We start from the raw sequence: 18,741 nt of genomic DNA on the forward strand, positions 1-18,741 counted from the left end.
CTGCAGCGTCTGATTCACAACACAAACTGCTGTAGCACGACAGACGACAGTCTTAAGTGTTACATAAGGATTAACAATAATGCTACGGATATTTTGGGAGATTGTACCACGAAAAAATGGGCACTGGAGGAACCCGGGGAAAATATCAAACTGCAATTTTTCTGATAGACACTGCAATTTGATTTGTGGTAAAACTGGTAGAAGTTCAATATTACATGTGTAATAGACTTGGACTGTCACATGAAGAGGATGGCATGATTTTGTACAGCTACTGACACGACAACGTAAATGTACAAGGGATCATTCATGCCTGGCGCACGTAGTATATATTGATTACTGTATGTTTCAATCTGTTCAAATTAAATAAGCTTAATTACAGCATTGGTCTAAATATTTAATAGCTCCACCTCATGCAGCCTTTGCAATTTGCTCATTGCCTTGTCTCAATTTTCCAATTTTGATAAGAAATCGATTTACTGTTCAGAAAAAAAACAACAACAACAACAAAAAAAAACAGAGTAGCTTGTTCAGCCTTGAACCTGACTCCATCCATCTCCACAGCAGGAAATAGTGTAACTGCATAGACTGCCGGGATGTTATGTAACGGTAAAGAGGTGAGGCGAGGGCACGAGAAGCTCCCACATTCAGTGGTTTTGAAAAGGTAGAGGGGGTACACAGAGCAGTGGGAGCCTGCGGAGGAGACATCCTCCCACACAGTCAGGTTCTTGATTAATGCTGTGCCAGCTCATCACCACAGAGTAGGCTGCTGGCCTGACAAGGAGATAATAGCAGCCGGTTTGGTACAGTGTCACAGGACAAGGAAGCGCTGCAACTCTTACAGAGGTCTGCAGCGGTGACCCTAATCTCTTCAGGCATGTCGTGATACTGGAAAGCCTTTTTACATCTGTACATTTCAAAAAGCCGTGAAAGAAAAGCAACCGTGACCCAGGCTTTTGTTTGTACTGCATTTCTGGGTAAAATGCATCGTATTAAGACGGAAAAAATGTCGCCATTGAGTGAAAACGAGCACGGAGCAGGACTGACAGGTGCAAACACTAACTCATATATCAAACTGTCTTGGCTCAGTTTAATTGTGATGAAAGTAGAAAAATGATTTTTACAATGACGGATTGATTTTAACACCTTAAAGCTTAATGAAAGTGGCCTCCTAGAGAGTGGTGACCTTAACTGGCACAGCCGGACTATTTACCTGTGAAGAGTTTGGTGATGGCTTTGTTCTGTCGACGTGCAGAGCAGATGAGCAGCAGCCAGGGGGGCAGGAACTCGTGATGACTGGCCAGGAGCTCAGCGATGGTCCTGGGGGAGCCGGGGGACGACCTCTGCTCCCCCTCGCCCAGCTGGCAGCCTTCATCGATGGAGTCCACGAGCAGGAAGAGGGCCTGCTGAGGAGGCTTCACACTCTGGAGAGGCAACAGGATGCACCTGAGGAAGGAAGGAAGGAAGGAAGGAAGCAGGAGACGAGAGAAATATGTTAAGCACATTTTCATCTTTTTTGTGATTAATAAGATCAAGAGTGGCAGAACATCAGCGCACTGGTTGGACTAATTGTTTACCCTGAAATAGTAAAAATGCAAACAAACAACACAGAGCCCACTGGCACCTCTATGTTGCCTGTTTTGTCAATCCTGTGCAATACAAGAGAAATATATATTTTTTTCTCCTAGTAGTGCTTGTTTTTTGGGGGTTTTTTTTCCAGGAGATTGGCTATTAGCTTGCCAGTTAGCATGCTAGGCTAGTTAGATAAAGATTCTAACAAGCAGCAATGTACTAGCATGGCTAATTTGAATACAGAAAACCATGCTAATAACAATATTAAATGCACTTCCTATGCTTAATTGAATTTTATTTGAAAAAAATCAGGATTGGGCACCCCTGGACTAGATGGATCATTTGAAATTTAAAGGAAATCTAAGCACTGAGCTAATCCAACAGCCAACTATGGTAACATGACTGCACCTTTTCAGTTACTGATATTGTGGTTTTATCATTTCCAATAAGGGTTTTTTAAGCCAAAGTTTGTGCATAGTCTCATTTCAACCAAAGACTATTAATTTAAAGACTGCAATTTCCCTTAAGTTTCTACCAAGGGGATCAATAAAGTTCTATTCTATTCTATTCTTCTATTACTTGTTGACTTCTAAACAGCTCTAACATTAATCCTTTGAACCTCAAACAGTTTATTTTGGTAGCTTGAGGTAGAGAGAATTCAGAAATGTCTTTTGTGCAGTATAACAAAGCCACAGCATCACTAATCTTTAAAAGTTGCGTTTCTTTGACGACTGATTTTACAAAAACGTGAAAATCCTGGAGTCAACATCCAGCAAGTACCCATCTGTTACCACCATGGGAAAAAAATGGCCGCTCCACATCCTGAAAATATTTTAATGCCTACATTTGTAATTTGTTTCCATATTTGTCAGCCCTGCTCAGCCAAATATTCCCTGAATTGTTTGACAGATTTGGTAAATTAAACTGCACATCACACACACAATTACTTCAATAAATGTTGAACGTCTAATAATTCTTCTTACAGTTTCTGGCTGATAAACTAAGGATTTTTGGCATTTCTTTTCAAAAGACAACTTGCCTTTGAAGCCCACTGGTGAGTTTGGGGGTTCAAGGGCTTAAAACGCTGATAAAGTAACGTCTCCAACGCGTTTAAAATACAATAAAATATTCATACAAATTCAACTGTTATCCTCCTCTGCGCAGCACAAGCTTCACTTCAGGAAAAATCTGTTCCAGCCTGGTTCATCTGTTATGATACAGCAGTGGCACTACAACAACCCACAGTCACGACGGACAAGAAAGTGATTTTCTTGAGGCACACCAATTCTTAGTTCATCAGTCTCAATTGGGAGAGAGTGTAGGCGTTTAAATATGTCTCCATCCAACCTAAATTGGATCCATTAACAGGCCCATTGCAGATGATCTGAGCTCAAAGAAACACCCAGAGCAGATACAATCATTATAATTCACTAGACTTTCTTTTTTTTTCTTTGCTCAACAAAAAAAGAAAACTTTGCCTGAGAGCCAAATGTTCAGCCTTGAGATGATATCAAAGATGTGGAAAGTTATGCATTCAGCAACTTTCCCGACAACTAAACATGCGAGATATTTATCTCAACAAATCCCCCCCGCAACATTATTACACATGCCTGAATATGAATATCCATTAAAACCAGCCCTGTGGCATGCAGTGATAGAGCAAACATGATGTATAGCGTTCTGTATCAAGCATCGCATCAATCCTCAGCTGACTGCGACGTTTTAAACGCCACATTAACCTTTTATCAACGCAAAACTGCAAGTCAGACATGGAATCTACTTGCTCCGTCGCTAATACGCGACTCCACTCATAAAAGCTCACTGAAGCGTGGTAGCCAACAAATGCATTTTCTGTTCTGTGAAGTCATGTTTGTGCTGGCAAGACGTCTTTTCCACTGTGACTGCCACCAACGGTTTGAAGCCAGCCATAAGACGTCCGTTTGGGGAAAATGTCATTTCCCAAGACTCATAAAATCACTTCCAGCTCAACTGGCTGCGATAAAGGATCCGAGGATTCCATATTAGTGACATTTTAATCTGGGTCTAGGTTAATTAAACATTTAAAAGGGGTTGAACAAATCAATTAATCAACATAAAAACTTGATTCCGGAGTAGACAGGGCTGCGGGGCATTCGAGGCTCTTCACGGGTTGCTGTCGCGCAGATAAAATCAGTCACCTTCCGGATGACGGGACAGTCTCTCCAACTACCACTCTCCCTTAATGGAACTGATGTTGCTTGTAAGCTTTGTCATAAAACACTAAAATGCTGTTTTAACGAGACTTCCTTTGAATGCTCAACAGCCTGTCACTAACCCTGTGGCTCAAAAGCCATTCCCTTTTTAAGCATCTACCATTTAAGACTTCCAATTTCACCCCAAGTTCATTATCTTTAAGCACGTGGAAGCGGAAACAGCTGGGGTGAAGGTCCCGATGACTTCGGTCCAAAACACTAAAGAGACGGTTTTTTTTACAACTACCTTCCTTGGTTGCTAAAAAGAAGCACAGTTACTGATATTCCCTGTTTGACTACATTTAGCAAATTCATTCATGTAACTCTCATAACATAGAACACTATGTATTAAATCAAACGCAGTGTACCTCTTTGAAACAGTATGTCGGGGGAAACATACTGCAAAGATCCAGCAGGGAAGCGACACTGGATTGGAAATTTTGCACACGTGTGTTAGTAGAGTTTTTTTTCTGGCTCAGAATAGGACAGCGCTGGTCGACTGCTCATTACAGTGAGTCTGCTTTACGTCACTTGACAACATCTCTGCATGCTATTTTTGACCATTTCATAAACAACAATGTGTGTTATGCTTGGGTAAATAAAACCCTAATGCTGTTATTATTCTTAATTCATATCATTATGGTGATTTTCCTTTCGTGCTGCTTGACACCTCCTTGTAGGGCGAACAAAACACCTCTGTGCAAGAACAACCCCGGTTACATGCATATGCAAGTCTGATTTGCAAGGATAAATATGCAAAGATTTTATATTGATGAAACTATTTTTTTTATGGTAGTTGATTATTATTTTGGAGAAAAACAAATGAGAATAGCAAAAAAAAAAAAAAAGGTCACAAATTTGATAGCTTCAGGCAGTGTCTCCAAAATACTTGTTTTGTCAGACAAACAGTCCCAAAACCTAACAATATTCACTTTGTAATTGGAACAGCAGCAAACAATCACAGTTAAAGAGCAGAAATTAAAATGTTGTTGTTGCCAGTCAACTTCTCTATTAGCTAGTTAATTCAGCACAAGATGAAATCCTGCAAAACGGACACGGGACGGGTCAATCTGTTTTCCCAAAGCTTCTACAGACTCCTGCTTGTACTGAACATTTTCTCTAAACAGTTTGAACTCTCAGCAGGAAAGAAAAGCAGTGTTCAGGACTTATAACCTTCGCACTCCACCAAGATGTTGCTCAGCCTTCCAGAAACGCAGTCAATCACTCCTTCTTATGGCCGCGGCCCACGGAGAACCTGCAGCACCATCTGGGAGCCCTGCCAAAAGGAATGTCCATCCACAGGGGTGACTGTGTGTGAGAGTGTGTGAATAGTTGTGTCTGAGGCCGTGTTGCCTACTGAGACAATCAAATCCACAGTGACAGCAAGTGGGCAAAACAAAGAGCCATTCTTCTCTCACAATTCACCTACTTTCAGGCTGTCAAAGAGTCAAAAGACAAGGGCCGCAGACAAAGAAAACTCAGCGGGATATGGGAGATGGAGAGAAAATAAGCTCAGGAAAAGCTGATTTGGTTTGCCACACGAACCTGCCGCATACCTGGGCCAGAAAACTAAAAAGTAATTCAGCCACACATGGTGGTCTTGGACTTTTCCACCAACTATTTTGGTTCTCGCTCAAGTCCTCAACATATGCCCGAGTTAATGCCAATTGCTATTTAAGACCTAAAAAAAAAAAATGGGGAGGGGAGGGGAGGGAGGATGTGAAATGCATCTAATGCACTCGCCATCTGTCATGTTGTGTTGGCGAATGCGGCAGCCGTCACTCCCGCTACAATGTGCAAAGTGAAGCTTTCAGTGTGACGCTCGGTGAAGATGTCTGGGCCGACGGGGCAGCACCGGGCACCACGCCAGCATCTTACAAATTTACACAGCTCATTTTATGGAGCGCCTGAGATCTATGCCACATACCCCGACACCACCAGGCACTCAAGAACGCTGACCGGCACACAGAAGAGCCCATGAACGAACAGCGACAAAGAAAATCCACGTCTGCTCTATTAATAGAGAAAAAAATGGCAACCAGGTGAGTCGAGCTTCCAGCCGCGGATAGATCACGACGCAGAGCGATACTGACGTAGCTTTCCTCCATAATCAGTGAAAAAACAAGTGAGGCCTTTTCATTAGAAGAAGCCCTCCCGTCTCTTCATTTAGCCTTGAGTCAATTTGGAGGAAGCCTGCTCAGCGCCTTTGCAAAGTCAGGAGAGCTTAGTGCCACAGAGCAGAACGACAACAGCTGACTCATGCCCCGGCTCATCCAAACTGAAAGAGACAACTATCTTGCAGATTGTTTCCTCCCACTTTTCTGTGCGATTCTTCTACATTATGCATAGCATTACCGCAATCATCCCGTTCAAAGTAATCACACTGATGAGAACAATAAGAGTGATTGGCGCTGAGAGCAAATGTTCTGAACAGCCAGGCTCAGACACTACATCCTTCCCGTTCCCGTCGACCATATGCTCCCGCTTCCTCCTCAATCTGTTATCATCTCACTGGACATACACTCCAACTCGAAGGCTTCATTACAGTTTTAGCAAAATGTGCACGCGCCGAGCAAAGCTTGCTTTTCGAAGCTTTTAACAAATCGAGGGTACGATGCAGAACGGCTACACGGGAGCACAAGTGCAGTTACGTAAGCTGCGGACAGACGTATTTACATTAATTTGTGCTGAGAGCCTTTCATTAGACGGATAATCCTCCCAGGACGTCAACCTCGGAGCAGTGAATTAGTTACTTTTCAAAAAATACAAAAAAATGGCCATTAAAATCATTTGTTTAAAACGACTGAGTGCAGAATTGGGCAAGTCCTTGTTAAGCTCCAACAAATGCATCGTGTCTAAACACAAATGAGCTTAAAAACATGTCGACATTTTTCTTACTAAGCACTATGATGTCAGCGTCGGCCTCTCTCTGTGTGTGTGTCGCTCCGCCAGACGAGGGCTGAACAATTAATCAAGTTTAAAGCAGAACTGCAATTCAAAGCATTGCAAGGGCTGGGATTCAGAATATACATTATGCAGCATTTGTGACCCTAAACTGTTGTGGTTTTACAGATTCACGCCTTCCTCCGCGTGTCAGAGTCACACTTTTTACGACGCCTGATGTGGAAACGCTCGATCATGTTTTCAAATTGACTGCTTTGACTATTTACGTGACGCTCGACTTAAATAAAATGGAGACGTCATGAAGCATGTTAGCATGCTGAAGTTAGATTCTGATCGGAGCACCACTCGTAGCACTGCCAGCTGTATGGCTAAATAATGCTCTACATAGACCTGGTGCTGTTTTATTGGCAGTGCACGATATTGAGGTGTGATTGAGGGCGATTGATTATTAGTTTGGCCAATATTAGCCAACGTTTTGTGTTGAAGTTCTGCTAAAATCTGACACCATTATTTTTACTGCAAATGTATAGCTTTTCTAAATATTGGTTATATGCATGCTTGATTACTAATACGTCATTAGTATCAGTCCTGGAAAAACCTTACTAGTTGCCCACGAGGCAACTAAAACAACAAGCATGTTGTCCGCCTGAGTTAAAAGTTTTATTTCTGATGTTCATCATAACTTCCCTATTTCAAAACTAACAGATAAGTAGCAGACTGTAAAGGATTTAAATGCTGTCAAACTCCACCTATACACTCACTGCTTTGTATGAAAGCTCAACAGTTTGGAGTGGTACCTCAACAAAATGTGCTGTGTCACATACCAGAAACTGGCTCTTTCATAGACTTTCCTTCTTCTTCTATGAAAATACATTTCCTGTTTGAACCAAGGACTAATTTCAGACAGTATTATTTATTAGGTTCTAGTCTGTCTGTTTGTGCAAAGGAAAGATTAATTACATTCATATCCCTTAAAGTAAGACTAGAAAAAGTACCATATGGGTTTTTTTTTTTTTGCAAAATCTCATGTATATAATAGCATCAGCTTCCCAACCTCACATTCTATGAGCTGCAAGCTGTTCCATCTCAGTCGGGTTGTCAAAGCAGGCGTTTTCCATATTCTATTACAGGCTCACTTATACAAAGCATCAGCAAAAAAAAAAACCTCCATCACTTTGGAATGATCCTGTAAGTATTTAAAAAGTGCTTGTTTCTGCCGTTCTTTAAACATGCTGGACAATGCAAGAATCTGATCTCGGCTTAATGGATTTGCACAATCAATTCTGTGCTGCATCTCTAAGCAGACAAATGCCTCCAGCCGTCTGAGAAACAATGTCCTGGAGGCTGCTCGGTCAGGGGAGGAGGGGAGGCGAGGAGCGCGTGACACTCAGATCTGGGTGGTTTACGCACAAAAAAAACAACCGTTTCTTTTTACTGACGAGCCCAAACTTTCCCCTTGTAATCAACCCTCGCTAATGCCTTAAAGTGACAAATCCACGGTAACATCCGATGAGTCTTATGATGTTTGTGATTCTAAAGAACCATCATGAGACCGCCACATACAGTGATCACATTGTTTTTTTTTTGTGGAGATTCAAAGAGTGGGCTGCATCTGAGAGTGCAGACCATCTGAAATCCAACCCCCAATTCGGAAAATGGATCAAATTGTTATTAAAAAAACAACTATCCACTCAACATCATACGTTTTACGTCCATAATGCTGCCAATTAATGATTTGCCAAAGCGTAAACACACTTCTTTTCTGGCCGGCACACATATATCTTCATACCATAACTATTCCGAATCCCCCTGAGCTCTTCCCAACCCAGACGACGTGTGCATTCCTGGCCAGCTATCCAATACTGTCAAAGGAATCTGAAATTTCATCCTGTTCAACCCCCTCCCTCCCTCTCGTCCTCATCCAACACTCTGCTACTGCTATCCTCACACACGGCTGTCTGCCCATGTGTGCGTCAGCCTTTAACACACAAACACACACTTTGGACAGATTTTCAGCACGGACAGGTATCCTTCAAGCTGTCCAGCGCCAGCAGAGCCTGGATTTTGTATACAGCTTTACCTCAGTTCAACAGATTTCTGGTAACAAAGGGCTGCAGTGTGCGATCTCTGGCACGGGAAGGGCTGAACATACTGGCGCTGAAGCTTTTAGCCAGTTATCTGAAAACAATCTTAATATTTGACGGAAGGTGCTGAAAACACAGAGAGACATTTATGAATGTCTGTTTGGTTCTTGGTTTTGTCACCGGTTTGAGGTGGCTGGGAATCAACTCAGAAGGTGATGTCACACATTTACACCAAGGTGACGCAGTGTTTGAATCCAAACGTAATGACAGTTGAGGTTTTGTTTGCTCATGTCGCCAGACCACCATCGATCACAGGAGATCAAAACACCCCCACACAGTCCAGATGAACTGGTCGGTTTTTCACTCTTCATTTATAACAGATGCTTGTTCAGAACTCATGTGTGTGATTGTTGTTATTTGGTCATGGCAAAATACTGTGTTTGATTTAGGTTTTCAGAGGCTTCAACCAGTTAACCCTGTGAACCCCAATACCCAACAGGAGGTTTTAAAAAATGCCAAAAATCAGAACATTCATCAAAACCAGAAACGAAAAAAAAAAAGGAAAGAATTGTTGGACTTTCAACTTTGCAACGGTCTCACATTTGTCTGAAAAAACGACCAAATCTAAACTTAAAATCTGAATATTTCATCAAAATCACTTTGTTCTACATGTCTCGTTTAAAAATTTGCCAAAAAAATAAACTTTTTGCAGTAGCCAGGTTCTATCAAAACAACAAATCCTGCACTCCTCAACCCAACCAAGGAGCTACGACTGACTAACCTGCACCTAATAGTCGTGGGACAAGCATGAACTGACTGTTTGGCTGAACTGCAGGCTGTGTTTACACAAGTAACGCCAAATTTAAGTTAAAATTTCAAATGTAAGTGTGAAAATATCTATAGTAGTGGGAGGCACCACCTGTTTTCCAGTACTGGAAAGTAAGTGCCCTGTTGATTACAGAATAAAGTCTGTAATCCAGGAAATCCAGCGTTCATTGTCGTCTTATTAATGATTTACGGCACTTTGTTATTCAGCACATTTGAGTTCTCTCTGCCTCTAACTTTGGCTGCGCTGCACCACTTTATATTACTGTGAAAAATGAGAGCACAATGAGTAAAACTATGAGGAGCAAAACAAAATGCCCAGAAACTGCTTTTGATTAACTTTTCCATTAATAACGAATGCATTTTCAAAACATAGACTTTGACTGTAGGTATTTTTAAGTGTCAAGTAAAGCCAAAGTGGCCAACATTCATTTGTTCTACCGTTTCAAAAAAGTTAAGATTCACTGCTTTCCTCTGTCCTTATTCCAAACTCAATACTTTTGGACTGTTTGTTGGAGGACGTACAGGCCTAACCTTTGAGGTTACAGACATATGCTGCACATTTTTCACAACATTGTGGAGACAAAATAAATATTCAGAACGTTTGAAAATCCGGTGCCTTTGCCTGCATGAATGAGTGTAAACTTGCAGCAACTCTTACTATGAGTTTATTTATTGAGTGGGATCACAATTACATGAATGAGTTATATATGCCCACACAGGCGTGTAGGCAGACACTTCCCCATACACACAAATAAACCCTCACACCGCTGGAGACTCAGATTGCTGAGTCATCGTTGCAGGCGCAACCAGTGCTGCTGTTTCTCTTCAACTGCTCAACTCAAGTCGATGCGTCACACCGGGAGCCTCTTTTTTTTTTTTTTTTTTGGTCGTTTCTGAAATGTGGCCCTGATGTGCAGCGAGTTTTCCACAGCCGTGCACCACATGAAAGCCGACGAGATGCTTTCATTTAACGTCCCTTAACCCCAACGAGCAGGGCCGCCCAACGTGCAACAGTCAAAAAGTCAACACAAAGAGGAAAAAAAAACTCAAAGCTCCGGCACCAACTTAATAAAACATGTCTTGGTTGCCTTTATTTGAGACTTACATTTGAAGTGTGTTCAAATCAGACGAGGAAAGCCAACCGGCACACCGGAGAAGTTATAGTTTCCCCACTCATTTGGCTTTTATATTATATTTCTCATTTAGATCACAGGATGTCAAGTCATCTTTGCAAACATCTCCACATGTATTTATATATCTGGCTTTGCACATTACAATTTCCTACATCTCCAAGGGCCAATTTTCAAATCCAAAAGTTCTAAAAGAAAGTCAGCAGTAAGCCGGTAATGCCACGCTGTCTTGTAAAATGACTAGCTGAAAAAGCCAAACAATACTCATTGTTCGCTGGCACCCAGACCAGATCTGGTCCACGCTTGTGATGTGATTAATGCCACTAGTTATCTGAATTATCGACAAGTCATTTAGAACAAAGCATCGGGCAAAGTTTTACAAAGAAGTGTTTGATGTGGCTGCCAGAAAAATCAACATTTTTAACCCGTCTTTTCGAGAAATCTCCAAACTGCATCATCAATTTCTTCCGCGGACACGCAGAGGGAATAAAACATTGGCAAGAAAGTTCAAATCGTCTTCATAAATTTAAGCCACAGTCATTCATCATTTCTGAAGCCTGTGCCCTTTGCAAAGAAAGAGACGCTCGTCCGGCTGGAATTTAAACTTAAGAGAGAGCAGCCTGACAAACAGACCCACATAAAGTCACACCTACACTAAAAGGCAGCTTTGTCCCATCAGCAGGAAAAAAAAACAAAAACTGTTGCCTGTAGTTTGACCCACATGACTGGGTTAATTCCACCTATTGGAAGCCAGCTCTTTTGTCGTAGAGGGAGAAAGCGAGGCATGTTGGATGACAGGAGGCTGACTGGTGGTTTAAAACTCACAAACTGACTCAAGCTGGAGGACTCCAGTCAAAACATGGCAGCGGCGTCTGATAGCGCCAAGACACAAACTAATGCAGATGTGATAAAGACAGAGGAATGTGCTTCTGGCTTTGTCTAGAAGAAGAGGAAAAAAAAAACAAAAATCCTTGATGATAAACTGCAACCCAAGTGTCAGAGCCTTTAGATAGCACTCATGACAATGAATCTGACCCATCCCAGCACCAAAAGTATCAAGTTTATTGTCTGAACAAGACGCGGGCCGGTCGTGGTAGACTTCAAGTAGAAGAAAGGCAAACTGAAAGGTGAAACTGGCTTTTATCTCAGAGAACTGTGGCTCATGACCTTTGCTGGCAGGCATTTGTCCTGCTAATGCATCACATTACTTTTTTTTTTTGTGTGAGACATGAATTAAAAAGGCTTTAGAACGGCTGTCTAATATGGCGGAAATCAGCACCGCGATGTTACAGAGGATGTTTCTTTCTAGTAAATATTCAAATGAAGGCTGCTGTTTTCTCCATCGGTTGATCTCCAGATTGTTTTGTCATGTGATTCATTATTAATTTAGGCTACAAAATGTCAACAAATACATCACAGGCATTTCTAATGACTTGTTTTGTGCAATGAAATGTATTCAATTTGAGAAGCTTGAACGGCTGAATTGTTTTTTTTTATTGCCAATTAATTTTCTGTTATTTGACCAATCAAAAAATAAAGAAGTCACAAAATGCCAAAGACATACAAATCCTAATAATATAACTGTTCAAAACAAATAAATGCGTTCCACTAATATGCATCACAACCTCTTTATACGAGTGGCACAAACACTCTGATAAACTAATGGTGTTAGTTTTTAATTACAAGTTTCCTGGAATTCTTAATCGGGCAAACAGACATCGGAAACATGCTGGAATATGGTCGTATCACTACATCAGGACTAAACGTTATTTGAGAAGCTTGTCAAGTTGTTTCTGCTTCAAATGGTGGATAAGCGTCAACAGGCTAATATCTGAATCTTCTGAGTAGTTCTGCTTGTTCTGCTGCTGCAAAGAAAAGAGAGAACACATCCCTCCACTTCTTAGATCCTCGCACTGGCTTCTGGTTAAATATAGAATAGAATTTAAGGCCCTACTTATTCTCTGTAAGTCTCTGGATGGTCTGAACCCAAAAATATATCAGAGAGATGTTTGCTGAGCCTGGTAGGCTCCTCGGCTCTGCAGGGACGGCTCAGCCAGTGGAGCCCAGAGTTCAAACCCAACATGGAGAAATGGCTTTTAGCCATAACGCTGCCCACTGCTGGAGCCGGCTCCCCCCGGAACCTCGGTTTGCCCCAGTTGCAGCCATTTTTAAAAACTGTTTTTCCCACTGCGTTTAAATAATGTTTATGGACTTTTTAACAATCGTATAGTTATCTTCTACTTTAAATTTCTATGTTGTATTTGTTTTTAAACATCGTCATCCACTATGTAAAGCACTAACTTGTCTTTGTGTATGAAACATGCGAAACAGATGAACTTGTCTTGTCTTATCCACTTGAGTATTCCCATTTTAAACTTACTTAATTGTCTACTCCTGCAGATTTCAGAGGGAATTACTTTTAAACCAACATCTACAGCTACTTTGAAGATTCTAATTTTAAACACAAAACATCATCGGCTCACAAGTGAATGATTTAAAACTGTTACAGACTTCCCTACCAAACAGTATAAAATCATTAAGTTAGCTCCACTTTGAAGATATTAATTTTAATGAGCACTGTTCCTTCTGCTAGACTCCGTTGTACGTCTTGCCGCTCAGCTGTTTTCATTTACATATTTGAAATGCGATAAAACACGAAACCGAGGCAAAAAGAAAACACCATAAAAAATGTGGAAAGATGTGTGTAAGTGCATTAAAATGTGACAGGATTTATCGATCGCACGCCGCAAAAGCTCGACTCCGAGGATCGGCTGCAGATGTCTGGTGATGGGAGTTGCGCGGCGTGGACGTAAACCCGTGTCTGAACCAGTTTCAATGTATTAACACATGACTGGTGATTACTACCAACAAACAGACTTGTTTGTCTTTGACTAGGCTAAAGAATTTGGCAGGGCCTCTTGCACTCACTCACTAGCTAACGTTTAAAATCACAGCTGGAAGGGGGTTGGGGGTCGAAAGCTTCCCCCCAAAAAATCTGTGTTAAACAACTAAATGAAACTCGTAGAACTTTTATTGACTAAAAGCCTGAATCGGTTAAATCCATGCAAGCGTGTGCCCCCCTCTGTGAGGTTTTATCCCTGATGTAAATTAGCGGTCATAATGCTGGAGTAACAGTAAAGTTTTATTCCTCGTCCTGGTTTTTTTTGTTTTTTTTTTAAATGTCACTGCCAAACACAAGCCGACAAGCTTGGCTTCCTGAAACCAGATAGCATCTCGAACAGCAGGGGAGCCGTTAAGATTGTTTGTGTACAACGGTGCCTGGGATGCTTTTACACCTGAGTCGGCGATAAGGCATTCACCGAAGTGCTTACTTGGCCGACAAAACAAAAACAGGCGGCGATAATAAGCCTCGCCTCTTTGTCGTCCGCAGATTTTAGGGCCCGAGGTCTCGAGCGTTACAGAATATTTGCTTGGCGAGGCGGGGTTGAGCAAGTGTGACTGTCTGCAGCGTGACACAGAGCAGAGCCGAAGCGAGAAGTCTGTCCCCGCTGGGTTCAGTCTCTGTTTATGTCCCTACGATAACCTGCCTTTTATCTGAGAGGGTCAAACTGAAGTCAGAGTCATTGGTAGAGGCTGCATGATTACGAGCAGATGACAACAAGAGCGCTCATTTCCTTGGGAAGGAGTGCGTTATAAAAAAAAAAAAAAAGCATGGGTCGAGCTGTTGACTCTGGTAAGCATTTTAAAAATGATTTACCTTGCTGAACGTTTCACCTACTTTTTCCCCCCGTGTGTGTGTGTGTGTGTGTGTGTGATGCTGAGATGGTGCAATAAGTTTCACCAGATGGCCAGACGAGAAGCACGAGTGTGTGTGTTCAGCGCTGCATTCCAGCCTGACCTATACTGTGTAGACAAGTCGTGCAAGTAACCCACATGCACACACGCTCACACGCAGCTCCTTTTAAAGCCTCTGCCTACAATAACAGTCCATCTTGATCGTGTTACATGCCCGGGCAGGGTGCTGGAAGTCCACGAGTCTACTGTACTCGGGCTTCTACGTGTGCGCTTCATCTTTCTGCAGCGCAGCCAGTCGGGTCAGTGAGTCAGTCGCAGTTCAAAAGCTCCTTCCTCACGAGTCTCCGGCCACCTGAGCTCAGCTGCAACTTAAAAATATCTGACCTTTCTCGAATCAGAAGCAAAGCAGGGACAGTCCCACCCAGCATGCCACACCAGGAGGAGAGGGGGGGGAAAACCAACAAAACCATGACATCAAATAAGCGGAGAGGCTGCTGAGGCGGAGCTATGTGATGAGTGTGAGCAGCAAAAAAAAAGAAAAAAAGAAAAATGGGGGAAGGGTGCATCAGGGTCAGGAGGTGGAGAGGGTGGGAGAGAGAGGAGGGGGGAGGGGCCGGCTTTGCATTTCACATTTCTAGGCAAACCAAATTCCTAGATTTCCACGATTACCTGGAACCACCAGAGAGCTGTCAAAGAATGAATGTTTTTTTGTTTTTTTTACAAAAGAGGCAACAAATAAATCCTCTTAAACCGGCATCAGGACGCTGAATATGCAGGTTTATACTCCCAATAAATAAAACACCAGGTGATTCTGTGTCGGCCTACAACAGGCAGAGGCTTTCATGAAAGATTTATGAATGTGAATTTAAATGATTTAGTTTGAACATGTTACAACACACTGGAAAAACATCCAAGGTGAAATCATTAGCTTGTCTCGTCTGACCGTTAGTCCAATATTCATTTGTATTTAATAAGTAATGATCTAAAAACTGACAGGAGCACTTAATCCTCACATTATAGCAGCCGGAACCAGCAAATATTTGCCTTTTTGGCTTGATAATTGATTAAACAACAGCACGACACCCTGTCAGCATGCATTAGGTGTCCGTCTCTTTCTGAAGGTGTGCTAATCGCCGGTATCATCTTGTTGTAGTCGCGTTTGGAGCCAGCGAGAGAGGAGGATGTTATATTTATGTGTGTGAGGGTGTGTGTCCTTACCTCTTGAAAGCCTCTGTGGGGTTCCTCTCACACTCTCCAGGCTGCAAAGTGCTCTGCACAGCTGGGTCACGCACCTTCTCCTCGTATCCCAGCACCAGCCCGCTGCGGCAAATCTGAGCCACCAGACCTCGGATGAAGCCGCCGACACACAGCGTGTCCGAGTCATCTGCCCGGCAGAAGTGGAAAGCCAGGCTCTGCTGGTGCAGACCCCGGTGGGTGCCCTGGGCCGACGTGGGCCACAACAGCTCCGTGCACAGCGCACTCTTCCCGCTGCCCGGCCCTCCCACCAGCAACACCCCCCAGGAGCTCCCCGACTTCACGGATCCTGCTGTGAGGATGCCGGGGTTGGATGCACCCCCGCCGGGCGCCAGCGGGGGCTGCTTACTGGGAGTGCTGGTCACTCCGCTGAGGTTGTTGGTTTTCTCCTGGAGGCAATGCTGGATCTTATGGAAGACCCACTCCCGGCAGTAAAAGCGCTTCCCCTGCAGCAAACTGGTTTGGGCCATTTTGATCTCGTGCTGCTGTTCCACCTATTCCTCCGCTTCATAGGGGTCCCCTCATTCTTGCCCCTCACATTTTCAACTCCGACAAAGGCTGGCTGTAAAGTCGAACATCCATTTCGTCAGCTGGCAAATGCGCCTCTCAGAAAGCAGTTCGGCCGTCCCTGGCGCTGATGTCAAGAAGAAGGAGTGAAAGTAGAGAAAGAAGCAGAGCTGCTGCAGATGGCAGCTGAGCTATGGTGCGTTACTGAATATCTAGGTCAAAATAAAAAAAAAAAAAGGGAAATCAAAATCGAGGCTCAAACCATAGATTTTCCACCAACTTTTTCCACAGCTTTCCCACTGGTTGAACTGAGCGCTCCTTGTTATTATGAGTGTGTTGCCTTAGCATGGCGCTGGGCATGGCAGGGCACCCGGCTCTTGAGTGCATCCACTGGCAAACTCAAGCTGCCGCCACTTGATACAATTAGCCATGGGAGTTACTGATATATTTCCGCTGATGCATTTCAGATGCTACAGACCAAAAGCGTGTTTCCATTACATTAACATGGAGGAGGCTGCCAGTGCAGAGTCACTTTCTCCAATAACATACTAAGCCTGGCTCCTTTCCTGGAAAGCAGAGACAGAAATAAAAGGAAAATTAGGACAAAAAATTCAAACACTTTCAAGCTCAGACTTCATGATCAAATGCACAACCAAGCTTCTTGATTACTCCAATAGGTGTTTTTTTAACCCGGCAGGAAGCACATTTCCAACAGTAATCAGTGCATTCACTGGCTTTATAGACAGACGTCCGTGCAGCACGCTGTTGCAAGAGTTTGATGCTGGTCGTTATCATGCACATCGCTGCTGTAGATATTTTTTTTCCAGCCTACAAAGAGAAGCGAACTCTATTCCTGCAGCTACAAGAGGTGGGCAAGCTGGTTTTTCGGCGCTTTCATCCTCCACAACCCACATCACTGCCTGCCTGCCTGCCTGCCTGCCTGCCCTGCAACTAAATTCTTGGCAGGGGTTCGTCCAGTTTCTCTAGTCTATCCACTGATCCCCCCTTCCTTCCTATGTGGCTTTAAATCCCAAACAGTCCACATCCGTCCTCAACTGTTGGAGAGGGGGGAAAAAAAAAAAAAGTCCAGATGAGAGGACCCCTCTTTTCCTGCACTTAGAGGGGTCGTTGAAATGGCTGGAAGATAACTCCACCTTTTAAATCAAAAAAATTAAAGGTGGCCAAAAAATCTTGCTCATGTGGAAATGCTAAAAATAAATAAATAAAAATAAGGGGGAAAGGGCGTTCAATTAAAGCTGCCATTATTGGATTTTTTTTAAACTACACTTTAAGCACCTTTTCATTTAGCTCTTCACCTCTATTGCAAATACTCCCTCCAGCCAAGAACACACACACACACAGTCTTACTTTGTACCACAGCCAGCTCTCACACCGGGCTGCCGTACATTTCCACCTTTTCTGCGTTTCCGAGACGCTCCCTGCCTCCGACACAAAGCTTCCCAAATAAATGTTGAGCGGATTCGAGGCTCGGCTGAAGACGGAAAGGCGGAATCTCCGAGGAGAGCCAAACGACGCCAATTCACTCCGGTTGGACTGAGGAGGAGGCAGCTCAAGTCTTTTGTACCAACCTCACCCTGCACACATACAATTTAACACCTATGGGGGGCTTTAAAAAAAAAAAAACACACACACACAGCCAGACGAGGCGAGCAGCACAACAACTGCACGCATTCAGGAGAAATACAGCAGAAAGGCAGCAGCAGCAGCAGCAGCAGCAGCAGCCTGCCGGTGACTGCAGTCCAACACAACTGTTCCTTCAACTTCAAATGTGACCAATTGTGGAGCGGTTCACTATTCTCACTATTCTCACTACAGTTTCTCTCACAGCCCCCCCACAACGGCTTCCCTCTCACCTCTTTGCCGAGTCCTTTTTGCTGTTATTTTGTGTCGGGGTTTTTTTTTTCCTTGCTATGTCCGTAGTCAACACCGTCCGCGTTTTAAAAAAAAATAAAAAAATAAAATGAAATAAAAAAATCTCCAGATGAACCCTTCGACCGCAGCTCCCGGCGCAAACTCAAAGCGCAATTTTGTGCGTTTGCGCGACGTTCATGTCTTTCTTTGAATCGCTCTTTTCTGTCGGTGTCGGCTCCTCCTGCTGCCCGACACAGCTCCACAGCGAGCCCGCTGACTCTCCGCCTCCAAACACTCCACAGCTCTCCCACTGCATGCAGAGCACACGCCAGTGGGCGCCGCGAGGCCTTCTGGGACTTGGAGTCTCATCGTCCCCCCGTCGCCATGAGTGAAGTCTGAACAGGTGGTCCAGGTGAAGAAAACACTAGTGATGAAGTTTACAGCTCAGTATGAGGCGTCACTTTACTGGAAGAGGCACAAAATGGGAATTCAATTTTAGGTGAAATATTTTATTTTTAGGCAAAATATTTATTTTCATGCGTAATATGTCGACTCCATGTGCAGTATTTCATTCCCAGGATGCAATATTTACACTTCAAGTGCAAT

The 18,741-nt window shown here is 43.3% G+C and overlaps 1 protein-coding gene across 4 annotated transcripts in view; it reads right to left on the reverse strand.

Moving 5' to 3' along the window:
• The window catches only part of ankrd50 (ankyrin repeat domain 50), a 37,973-nt gene extending 19,549 nt beyond the window's left edge, over window positions 1-18,424 (reverse strand). For 3 of the 4 annotated variants that reach the window (XM_008291147.1, XM_008291140.1, XM_008291124.1), the window contains exons 1-3: window positions 18,138-18,424; window positions 15,721-16,829; window positions 1,211-1,443 (exon numbers count right to left, since the gene is read on the reverse strand). In XM_008291147.1, coding sequence (XP_008289369.1) covers window positions 1,211-1,443; window positions 15,721-16,226 — 739 coding nt within the window. In that variant the 5' untranslated portion in view covers window positions 16,227-16,829; window positions 18,138-18,424. Of the gene's footprint in view, window positions 1-1,210; window positions 1,444-15,720; window positions 16,830-17,631; window positions 17,681-18,137 lie in introns of those variants that run through there. The other variant, XM_008291132.1, reaches the window with a different exon arrangement.
• Window positions 18,425-18,741: the final 317 nt, after the last annotated feature.

This window comes from Stegastes partitus, unplaced genomic scaffold (assembly GCF_000690725.1).
Source record: "Stegastes partitus isolate 25-593 unplaced genomic scaffold, Stegastes_partitus-1.0.2 Scaffold16, whole genome shotgun sequence".
Classification (NCBI taxonomy): domain Eukaryota; kingdom Metazoa; phylum Chordata; class Actinopteri; family Pomacentridae; genus Stegastes; species Stegastes partitus.